The 12,292-nt window shown below is 45.8% G+C and overlaps 1 protein-coding gene across 2 annotated transcripts in view; it reads right to left on the reverse strand.

Moving 5' to 3' along the window:
- Positions 1 to 9,012: 9,012 nt before the first annotated feature.
- Positions 9,013 to 12,292, reverse strand: part of WWC3 (WWC family member 3) — a 113,660-nt gene continuing 110,380 nt past the window's right edge. For both annotated transcript variants that reach the window (XM_081809196.1, XM_081809197.1), the window contains exon 23: positions 9,013 to 11,823. In XM_081809196.1, the coding sequence (XP_081665322.1) occupies positions 11,757 to 11,823 (67 nt within the window). In that variant the 3' untranslated portion in view covers positions 9,013 to 11,756. The remainder of the gene's footprint in view (positions 11,824 to 12,292) is intronic.

Below are 12,292 nucleotides of genomic sequence, written 5' to 3' on the forward strand. Positions count from 1 at the left end.
GCAGGCGACACAAGGAAGCTGTTTTACTGCGCCTGGGCAAGGGACAGCTTTCCCACCAGGACCTGGTCTTCGAGAAAAGCTGTCACTTGTCCCAGTGCTTTAGATTGGATATATGAATTTTATAAAATTGTACTGCTTCAATATGGAAGCCATTAAGCCACAAGGTGTTGTTTACATTTAAATTACTTTAAAGCCATAAAATTTAGGGGTGCCTGGCTGGCTCAGTCGTTGAGTGCCTGCCTTCGGCTCAGGTCATGATCCCGGGGTCCTGGGATCGAGTCCCACATAGGGCTCCCTGCTCAGTGGGAAGCCTGCTTCTCCCTCTGCCTCTGCTGCTCCCCCTGCTTGTGCTCACTCGCTCTCTCTCTGTCAAATAGATGAATAAAATCTTAAAAATAAATAAATAAATCCTTAAAAAAATTTAAAAGTCAGTTCCTCAGTCACCTTAGCCACATGTCAAGTGCCCGATAGCCCCCCGCGCTAACGGCGACACCATTTTAGTGCAGATATAGAACAATTTCATCACCACAGAGAGTTCTATTAGTGCTGTAAAGCATTTCTTTTAAACTAATTCCATTGCAGTAAGACAATTTATGTTTATTACCCAGGGGATTCGGCCTGTAATTGCAGGGTAGGAAAAGCAATCTGGCCAGAGCGTCTGTTTATGGGAAGGACGGAAAATCACGGATTCCAGAAGGCCCTGTGCCTCCAGCCACAGGTCCCGGGCAAGAGGCTCCCAAATGCCACGAGATGTGCAGCCTCTGCCTTCGGACTTCACTGGGGGCCTGCGAATCTCGTTCCAAAGTGAGAGGAGAGTGCCTGGTCCCTTGCTTCAAAGCAAAAATTGCGATGCATGACAAGAGCACGCACATTAGAACAAAGTGCTTCCGTGGTCAGGTGAGTAATGACCCTCCCAAAGATGGTCACACCCTGATTCCATAGGTCACCTCACATGGCAAAAGGGACTTGGCAGCTGTGATTAGGTTAAGGCTGCCGAGGTGGGAGATGATCCTGGCTGATGGGGGGAGGGGCCCAGTGTCATCACAAGGGTCCTTATAAGAGGGAGGCTGGTGGGACGGAGTCAGAGAAGGAGATAAGCCAACAGAAGCAGAAGTCAGAGACGTGGAGCCGCTGGCCTGGAAGGTGGAGGGAGGGGCCAGGAGCCAACAAACACAAGTGGCCTCGAGAAGCTGGGAAAAGCAAGGAAACAGATTCTCCCCTAGAGCCTCTAGAAGGAACTCAGCCTTCAGACTTCTGACCTCCATCCAGAACTGTGACAGAATAAATCTGTGTTGCTTTAGCCACTAAGTTTATGGACATTTGTTACAGCAGCGACAGGTACCTAACAGAGGCTTGACTCCCTGATTCGCCCGGTTCATACTGACTGAACACCCAGGCTGCACGCCACCCCAGAAGCAATGCTTTGGACTGACCCGGTACCTCTGCCCTCAGAGTTTACAGTCTCTGGGGAGAGAGCCAGGAAATGAGCCTTTCCCATCGACAGTAGGCAGTGCTCTAACAGGACAAGTCCCGGGTGATGGGGAAACACAGTGTTAGGGGCCAAACTGTGTCCCCCCAAATTCATATGCTGAAGCCCACCCCTAGTACCTTAGAATGTGAGCGTATTTGGAGATGGGGTCTCTAAAGAGGTGATGTACAGTAAAATGAGCTCATTAGGTTGAGCCCTAACCCAATGACTGGCGCCCTTATGAGAAGAGGAAAAGATAGCAGGGCTGCAGGCACTGGGGGCGGCCGTGGGAAGAGGCGGCAAGAGGACGGCCGTCTGTAAGCCGAGGAGAGAGACCTCAGAACACAACCCTGCAGGCACCTTGACCTTGGACTTCCTCTTTGTGGCGATGTATTATGGCAGCCTTACAAAATTAATATCCTATGTATGTACGTATAAATCAATCCATTTCTAAACCCTAATTATGCAGAATGTTCTGCTTTTCATGGAAACAGTCACAAAGACTGACTATGGAGGGGCGCGTGGGTGGCTCGGTCGGTTAAGCGTCTGACTCTTGCTTTCAGCTCAGGTCGTGATCTCAGGGTCAGGAGATGGAGTCCCATATTGGGGGGGGGGGGTCCGTGCTCAGCAGGGAGTCTGCTGGAGTTCCTCTCTCTTCCTCTCCTTCTGCCTCCCCCACCACCACCACCCCACTCCCGCTCATGCTCACACACTCTCTCTCTCTCTCCATAAATCTTTAAAAAAACCTATCATAGGCCATAAAGAAAACCTCAATAAATTCCGAAGAATAAAAATAACACAAACAGGATTTTCTATTTCGCAACGAAAGTAGACATAAATAAAAATCCATCAAGACCCTTGTATCTGGAAAAAATTTAGAAGACGTGTTAATAACACCTTTTGGGTCAAAGGGGAAATACAAAGTGAAATTATAGAACTTCTTAGTAATAATAAGAATGAAAAAAACTCAACAGATTAGTTGACAGAGAAAATGTATAGCACTAAATTGGTTTAGCATTATAAAACTTCAAATAAACACACCCAACTCAAACTACCCAAATAAGGCAACTAAGTAAGACACAAGAAAACGAAGGATTCATAAAAACAAAAGCAGTATTTCATAAGACAGAAAAACAATAGAACAAGTGAACTAAAAACCTGGTTTTATTTATTTATTTATTTATAAGTCAGCTCTACATCCAACGTGGGGCTCAAACACACAACCCTGGAGATCAAGAGTTGCACATTCCACTGACTGAGCTAGCCAGAACCCAAGCTGGTTCTCTTTACAAAAAAAAAGGTCCAAAAATAATCCAATAACCTAATCAAGGAGAAAGAAAGGTGAAAACACATATAGAAAGTAGGAAATGCCAGGGGAAAAGAACCCTCTCGAAAGGAAGGCAGCGCCCCTCAAAACATTCCTGTGCACTCTTGACAAACGGGAAAACAGATTAAATGGGTCATTTTTAAGAAAAATACAACTCTACCGAAATTGACCTCAAGGGACAGGTCTAAAAAGCTCAATTTCCATCGAAGAAATAAGAGTAAGTGATTTCAAGACCGTGCCTATGATAAAAAGCACGGAGCACACCCAAAAGGCCCCTCAGCAGAGTGCTTCCGAACTCCCCTCTCAGAGCCAAGAAAAAGAAGAAAAACTTCCACATTTACTTTATTTTTTTTTTAAAGATTTTATTTATTTATTTGACAGAGAGAGACACAGTGAGAGAGGGAACACAAGCAGGGGGAGTGGGAGAGGGAGAAGCAGGCTTCCCACCGAGCAGGGAGCCCGATGTGGGGCTCGATCCCAGGACCTGGGATCATGACCTGAGCCGAAGGCAGACGCTTAACGACTGAGCCACCCAGGCGCCCCCCAATTTACTTTATAGAGGACCACACTGACCCTCAACCCGGCAAAGACTGCACTAAAAAAAAAAAAATTAGTGTAGCAAAGCAAAAATTATAAATACAATACTAGCAGACCAACTCCAAAGCACAGGAATGTGTATATATCATGACCAAATGGAGTTTATTTTACAAAAGGTCTCTATTAGGAAATCCATTAATACAATCAATCATATTTTTAGAGCTAAGGAAAATCATATGATCATTTTAGTAGATGGAGAAGAGGGATTTGAAAAGCCCAATACCCGTTCATGTTGAAAACACTCAAGAAAATAGAAATTGACAGGTTCGTCCTTAACATCATAAATGTGTGTGTGAAACTCCCTTCCTGAAGCCAACATTTTATTTAATGGGAAACACTAGCTTTTTCACTGAAGTCTGTAAAAAAGGTATATAGTCTTGTATGCATAGTATTTATCTTATCTTTATTTTCGGTCTTTAATAAAATAGGCCAAAACCTCTCAAGAAATGCCTAAAATAGAAATGAGTAGAACGTAAAACATTCCTGAAAGACACAAAATTTGTCTTGAACAAATGGAAATATATATAATACATTCTCAGATGAGAGGATTCAACATCATAAAGATGTCATAGCTCTCCCTACTTTGTAAAGTATTCTGGTAATGATTCCATCATTTCCCTCCACTCCTGGGGCTAGACGAGTTGATCATAAAGTTCATTTGGAAGAACAAATAAGCAAGAATAGCCGAGAAAATGCTGAAAAAAAGGGAAGAGGGACAGCCCTCACAGATAATAGAACATATCAAAAAGCTTCTATGATGAAAGCAGCCTCGTGCACATTTAGACCCTGCGGAGGTATCATTTCTCATCTCTGGAGTGGCAAACACTCACAATGTGACGTTTCGCTGGTGACCTTGTGGGGAACCGTGCATACAGCGCTGGTGAGAACACAATATGGCACAGCCCCTACGAGAGAAATGTGGGGATACGCAGCAAAACCCCATATGCCTTTACGCTTTGACCCAGAGCTCCCACTTCTAGGGATCTATCCCACAGAAACCCTGGCAAAAACAAGAAAAAATGTCTGCAGAAGGCTTTTCATTGCTGAATTATTTTTTTTAATTTTTTTTAAAAGATTTTATTTATTTTTTAGAGAGCGAGAGAGAAACAGCACGAGAGGGGCAAGGGTCAGAGGGAGAAGCAGGCTCCCCGCTGAGCCGGGAGCCCGATGTGGGACTCGATCCCAGGACCCTGGGATCATGACCTGAGCCGAAGGCAGACGCTTAACCACCTGAGCCACCCAGGCGCCCTGAATTATTTTTTTTTTTAAGATTTTTTATTTATTTATCTGAGAGAGAGAATGGGAGACAGAGGGCATGAGAGGGGGAGGGTCAGAGGGAGAAGCAGACTCCCTGCTGAGCAGGGAGCCCGATGTGGGACTCGATCCCGGGACTCCAGAATCATGACCTGAGCCGAAGGCAGTTGCTTAACCAACTGAGCCACCCAGGCGCCCCTGAATTATATTTTTAATACCAGAAGACCAGAAACACGGGTGGGTGATTGGATAATTTGCGCAGCGTGCAAAGGCAAACGGGAGTGGAGAGGCCTGTAGGAGCCGCTCTGGGGGGTGTGGGGATCTGGTGAATGTATCTGGCATGTGGAATGGATGGGAATTTGGGGGAGCCAGGAGGCAGATGGTAGTGGGTTGAATGGTGACCCTCTAAAAGAGAGGTCCCTCTTTAACCTGTGAACATGACCTTATTTGGAAAATCTGAGTCTTTGCAAAGGTACTTAAAGATCGCGAGTTGAGATCATCTAGGATCAGCCGGTGGGCCCTAAATCCGATGACGCGTGTTCTTAGAAGAGAGAGGAGGGAGGAGTAGGCAGAGAGGCACAGAGAAGGTGATGAAGATGGGGGCACATTGGTGGCACGGCCCTACGGATGGCAGGCAGCCCCCAGACGCGGGAGGAGGCAGGGAGGACCCCCCCCACCCCCAGAGCCTTCAAAGGGAGCACAGCCCTGCTGACTCCTTGATCGCAGACTTCTGGACTCTAGAACTGTGAGAGAGGGAATTTCTGTTGTTTTAAGCCACCAAGTTTGCGGTAAATTGTTACAACAGCCAATACAGATGTTGGTGATCCTCTGAGATAGGTCTTTAAGTGCAAAAAGCCAGGCCGGATGTGTGTCGGGTGTGCTACTGTTTATCCAAGGGGGCAACGAATACAAACATAGATGTGGGCGTGTTTGCGTACATACACTCACAGGTATGTGTGTGCGCCTTCCCATCCATACGGCTCTGTATACGCTTACACAGGCTTATGTATCTGCTTATACTAAACAATGAACAGCGCAAGGAAGAGCAATATTCCCCAAACAGTCACCTGTAAGGAGAAGGAAAAACGGGGGGGAAGGGCAAGAATAAAAACAATATACTTTGTTTTGTATATTTGTCTTTGGAACCATGTCAGTATTTTACATAATTATAAAATAAAATTGAAAATCCAAGATAAAGTGAAACACATGTGTACCCAAGTGATAGCCACACAGAATGGAAAGATTCCAACTTACTTTAAAACACCGTACATTTGAGGGACGCCTGGGTGGCTCAGTCGGTTAGGCGTCTGCCTTCGGCTCAGGTCATGATCCCAGGGTCCTGGGATCGAGTCCCGCATCGGGCTCCCTGCTCCGCGGGGAGCCTGCTTCTCCCTCTGCCTCTGCCTCTCTCTCTATCTCTCATGAATAAATAAATAAAATCTTTAAAAAAATAAAAATAAATAAAAATAAAAAAATAAAACACCGTACATTTGAGTACATATTCCTAGTGAGATACACCTTAAAAACTAAAACAACCGAGAGAAAAATGACAGTTTCCAGTAATTAGATTATTGGCCGTCGTGTTGGTTCTGTTATTCTGAAACCGGTGTGTGTGTGTGAGAGAGATGGGATAAAGCGAATGAGTAATTATGTGACATTGTCATCCCTTTATCCGGAAAAAAAAGAAAAGAAACAAAGAAAATATTATCTATTTAAAAGGCCTAAAAACAATGACCAGCCCAGTAGCAACGAGTATGAAGACTCCCCGGAGAAATGCCCATTTCCAGGTCAGAAACGTGTGGTCATGCTGGCTAGCAAGCCAGCTCAGACTCCCGGGGGCACACAAAAAAGGACCCAGGAGCCAACCAGGAAAGGCTTCCCCCAGCCAAAGACGGGAGAATTTAAGCATCAATAAGGACAACTCCAATGGATTAAAGCACACCAAACATATTTAAATTGTGTGTTCATGATAATGATCCTAAAAAAAAATTTTTTTTCAAAAACCAAAACCAAATTGGTCACCACTGTACAGTGCTAGGAAAATATTTTTTCTTTTAAGTATTTTTTTTTATTTTTAATTTTTTTTTAAAGATTTTATTTATTTATTTGACAGAGAGATAGAGAGAACAAGTAGGCAGAGAGGCAGGCAGAGGGAGAGGGAGAAGCAGGCTCCCCGCCAAGCAGGGAGCCCGATGCGGGGCTCGATCCCAGGACCCCGGGATCATGACCTGAGCCGAAGGCAGCCGCTTAACCAACTGAGCCACCCAGGCGCCCCTAAGTATTTTTTTTTAAAGATTTTATTTATTTGACAGAGAGAGACACAGCGAGAGAGGGAACACAAGCAGGGGGAGCGGCAGAGGGATAAGCAGGCTTTCTGCCGAGCAGGGAGCCGGATGCGGGGCTCGATCCCAGGACCCTGCAATCATGACCTGAGCCGAAGGCAGATGCTTAACCATCTGCGCCACCCAGGTGCCCCAATAATTATTTTCAAAACTGGTCAATAAAGAAACAAATTAAGCATCTATCTTGGTTTACCCAAACTGTACCACTAGGTAACCAAACAGATGGGTTTCTCTTTATAAAGGTATTTCAAAGTAAGTTTTAAAAAATTAATAGAATTAGAGTATCATCACTGTGCAACCTTAGTGAGTTAATGGATCTAGGCATCGACTGCCAAGTTTCAAACATTAAAAAAAAAAGATATTGTAAGTCACTGATGGATGAACATAGGAATTCTCGTGACCCGTTCCCTGCCCCTCCCCGCAAAAAGGGAAGGAAATGAACTGGAATCTGATCAAGCTTCTAGATTCAACAACAGCGTTCCCCCCAGGATTTATTCGTTGAAACTAGAATTCACAGGAACATGCTAAGCTCCACCACAGGGAGCCAATCAGCAAAACCCAGAACATGGGAGGCTCGGAGGACATGCAGTCTTGTTTCTTCAACAAATTACCCTGCTGTTACTATAGATCCTGTAGATTAAAGACAGACACAACTACAGTGAGATACCACTTCACGCCTACAAGGATGGCCACGATCGAAACGACATGTGTTGGTTAGGATGTGGAGAAATCGGAACCCTCGTGCCTTGCCGGTGGGGATGGAAAACGGTGCAGCTGCTTGGGCGAACAGCCTGGCAGCTCTTCAAAAGGCTCACCACAGAGTTACCGTCTGACCCAACAATTCCACCTTTAGCTTTAGGCCGAAGAGAAATGAAAACATACAGCCACGCAAAAACTGGAACATGAATGCTGGTGGCAGCATCATTCATATTACCCAGAGTGGAAACAACCCAAATGTCCATTGACTGATGAATGCATACACAAAATGTGCTCTGTCCACATAATGGAATATTCTTCAGCAGTAACAAGGAATGAAGTCTTGACACCTGCGACAACGTGGATGAACCTGGAAAACCCAACGCTGGAAGAAGGAAGCCAGACACAAAAGGCTACATATTGCATGATTCCGTTTATATGCAGTATCCAGGATAGACAAATCCACAGAGCCAGGAAACAGGTTAGTGGTTGCCAGGGGTTGGGAGGGAGAATTGGGGGTGACTGTTAATGGGTCCGCGGTTTCTTTCTGGGGTGATGAGAAAGTTCTACAATTGATTGTGTCACACCTGCATAATTACGAATATCCCCAAAACTGACACATTACATGCTTTAAACAGGTGAACTATATGGTATGTGAATTCTATCTCAAGAGAACTGTTACCAAAAAAACCCCATAGGCATAAAAAACCCCAATAAATATATATTTGGATTCTGTTCAGTGAAAAAATGACACGAGACAGTTGGAAAAGTGAACCCTGGATATTTAATGACATTAGAAGTTATTAAATGTTAAAATGTGAGGATGCCGTGTATGCTTTTCTCTTTTAGCAATACATACTGAAAGTATTTACAGCTGAACTGAGAAGGTGTGTGGGATTTGCTTTGAAACACAGGAAGGGAGACAGGTAGAGGTGTAGACGAAACAGTCGGCCATGACTGATCCACGTTGAGAGGGGGGAGGGCTACATGTGTGTTCATTTTACTATTCTACTTTTATATCTTTGTTTTTATGTTGAAAAAAAAATACTTCTAAAAAAGATTTATTTAGAGAGAGATCACGTGCACAGGGGATGGACGGGTGGAGGCAGAGGGAGAGAGAGAATCCCAGACTCCACACTGAGCACAAAGCCCAACACGGGGCTCGATCTCATGACCCTGAGACCATGACCCGAGCTAAAACCAAGAGTCAGACGGTTAACCGACTGAGCCACCCAGGAGCCCCGAAAAAATTGGTATATTCTTACATATTTAAGTCCAGGTAATTACATTTTTCTTAAAAAAAAAAAAAAAAAAGTCACGCATTTCCATTCTGTTCTTAAGGCAGGTTAGTTTAATTTTATAGAAGGAATACTTTCAAACAATACAAATGACACAATTAGGGAAGAGTGACAAAAACAGAGATGAATACTGATTATAACTTATTCCCACGACAGAAGGTTACTTATTTCAGCAGTGACAATTTAGTGATCGGATGACGTGAAGACCAAATTCCCTTTGACTCATTGCACTGCTTCTAAAGAATCCTGGTGGCGGACTTGGGATTGTCTCTGGGCCGGAAGTGCTGGTCAAACAGGGCAGCTTTCTTATCCCAAAGCACGGTTATGGGCAAATTCAAACAGAAGATGGAAACAGCCCTTCCGACAACAGGACTTCACCTTTCTGACGTGTGGGCTATTCGCTGGGGGGCGGCAGTCTTCACTAGAAAGAAGCTGCAAAACCAGGTCAGGAGAGAGAAGCCAATCATGGGACTTCTGCCCGCCGCCGGCTCGGCTGTGTCGCTGTCCACGGGCCCCTGTCAGCCCGGCTGGGGAGCAGCACAGAGCCCATCACCCTCTACCTCCCCCATCTGTCTGGCTTTTCTCTCCTGCTCACTCTGGTCCCATTTGGGTGCAAAGGCAGACCCTTGCAGGGAGGCGGGAGAAGTCAATTAGAAGTCAATCTGGTGGCAAATCCAAGTACTCCTCGGACTGCCACTGGAGTAGGGACTGTTTGTTTCTGGTGGGGCAAAGAGCTTTTTTTTTAAAAAAAAAAAACAACTCACACACACACACAACCAAACTCTGGGGTGTGGGGGGTAAGCACCCCAAACAGAAGCCTAGATCTACTGGGCAGTGAAGTTAATTGAAACCCTTGGGTGGAGGGCCTTCTGTATTGGTGCAGTGGGTGCCCCGCCCCCCCGTTGCTACTAATAGGGGTTGGCAGAAAAGTTGCCTCGAGCCCCCATCCCACGCAGAGAGTGCTCCACGTGGCAGGTGCTGAGGAGCAGCCACCAAGCAATGGTTCCCGGGCACCTTTCCGTAGCCAGGGAGCAGGGCGCCTGAGAGGGGCATGATTTGCCCTCCACACGCCCAAGTCTGGTGGCAGTTCTTTGTTGGAGTTAAAAGTATCATCAGCTGGGGGCACAGAGAAGGCCTGCCATTGTCCTCACCTGCTTGGCAATGCGCTCGGCTGGGGGGGCGGTTCTGGCAAGCTCTGGGACCTGGCGCATCTCTACCTCCGTTGGGGGTTACGTACCCAGAGAAATTAGCCAACAAAAAGCAGCGCGACTAGAGGCGCAAAGAGAAAGCTGGGGTTGCGTGCTGCGAGAGCACGGCGTCTTCAGTCCCAGCGCCAGGGACAAACCCCCTGTCTGTGATAGGCCTCGTGCCAATGAAATGCTTCCTCAAAATTCAGTTTTAACAATGTAAAAAGGCAGGCAGGTTATACGAGGGGGCGGTTACAGACTAATGAGGAGAGAGAGAGAGAGACTCTGATTCAAGGTGGGCATTTCCCAGGGAGGGGCAGAAAGATCTAGGAAGAGAGTTCTGTCTTCTTGTACGGTTCGTGTGACCCACCTCGTTTACTGGTCTGAGGCCTCGGAAGGGAGAGCGCATTTCATGTATAATAAATAGGCGTTCGGCAAAATATTTAGATCATTTGACATTTTAAAAGAATACTGGTATATTTTTATTACATTTTATTACATAAAATTCCTTTTCCCCTCAAGAACTACTTCTAAGATTTCTTAGGAAATACTGGGTAGACTCCAGTACGGGGGGGTCGGAGTTTGATTTAAATCAAATACTCTCCTGTCGGTGACTCGCTGGGTAACTGCCGTTACCCGCGCATGCCTGCTTCCTTCCCCAAACAAGCGCCTTCAAAGGCCATCACGTCTACGTTATAAGCGCTACGCCCATCCGTGGACTCGAGGATCGTCTGGAAACACGCGCTCCTAGTTCTCGTCACTTCCCTTCATGACAGAGTCACAGTGCAGGAGCTCCACGCGGCCCCGCTGGTCATGATCGGATGGGGCGGACCCAAAGCGGGGGCTGCCTGTGGTCTGGTGAGGGCAGGCAGTGTGGCCAGCCACGCCGGACAGGCGGCTGAGGCCCGGGGGCCCCCCTCAGACTCCCAGGGAGCACACAAAGACGCACAAGACAACAGGAGAGGCTGTCGGTGCGCAGTCCGCGCGGGAGACAGCTCGGCAACGCACGCGCGGCCGGGATCGGAAGCGAACGCGGAGTGCGGCGTGTACAGGATACACGGTAAATACACATATTGGAAACTGATACGAGTGACGAATTCAGCAGAGTGTTTGCGTTTTGGGTGTCAGAAACAAAACCGGCCCCAAAGTCCCATTCTACAGCATGACAAGTACTGAAGCACAAAAGTTTAGTCTTAAAATACATCTTAAAGTCAGTATTTTCCTTCAAGGAAAAAAAAGTACTATAAATAAATTACAATACAGTGAATTTGCCTGAACTCACTTTGTTTCTGTCTTCCAGCCTTTAAGTCAAATAAAACAGCGTAAAAACTGTACACTCTTAACACGATAGTTGATCTTTTATAAAATAACCTGTCTTCAGAGATGTCAATTTCACAACAAGGAAAAACCAAGCCCTGTTGCCGTCACTAGTATAAAATATATATGTATAGATATATGTGTGTGTTTTTTACAAAGTGTGTATATTAATAGCTTTGCACAAATATTTTAAGGACAAATTTAGCTAGTCTAAGAACTTCATGAAAACAAACCAGGCAGATAAATACTTCATGTGTACAAAGCACTGTATCAAACATCGTCGGCAGGCAGAGGAGGTACGTTAATCCTTGGTCTTGTAAAAAATGCTATCTTCTCCCTGGGATTGGAAAGGATTACAGGTTAGAAGTGGATATAAATGCAACGAAAGCTCTCATATCAACGACAGCTTCTCTTACTTATACAAAAATGTGAACTTCAATTCCTAACAACACATCTGTCTGTATACGGATTCTCTAAATTTTTTTTTTTTTTTAAAGATTTTATTTATTTATTTGACAGAGACAGAGACAGCGAGAGCAGGAACACAAGCAGGGGGAGTGGGAGAGGGAGAAGCAGGCTTCCTGCTGAGCCAGGAGCCCGATGTGGGACTCGATCCCAGGACCCTGGGATCGTGACCTGAGCTGAAGGCAGTTGCTTAACCAACTGAGCCACCCAGGCGCCCCGGATTCTCTAAATTTTAACAGACGTCAGGAAGCCCCGTGAGGGTAAGGGCTGTCTGCGGTGCCTAGAGGAGTGCCTGTTGTGTAGAAGGTGCTCTACAAATATTTGCTCTATTGACAAACGAA

This window comes from Leptonychotes weddellii, chromosome X (genome assembly GCF_054177405.1).
Source record: "Leptonychotes weddellii isolate Sample4059 chromosome X, ASM5417740v2, whole genome shotgun sequence".
Lineage (NCBI taxonomy): Eukaryota > Metazoa > Chordata > Mammalia > Carnivora > Phocidae > Leptonychotes > Leptonychotes weddellii.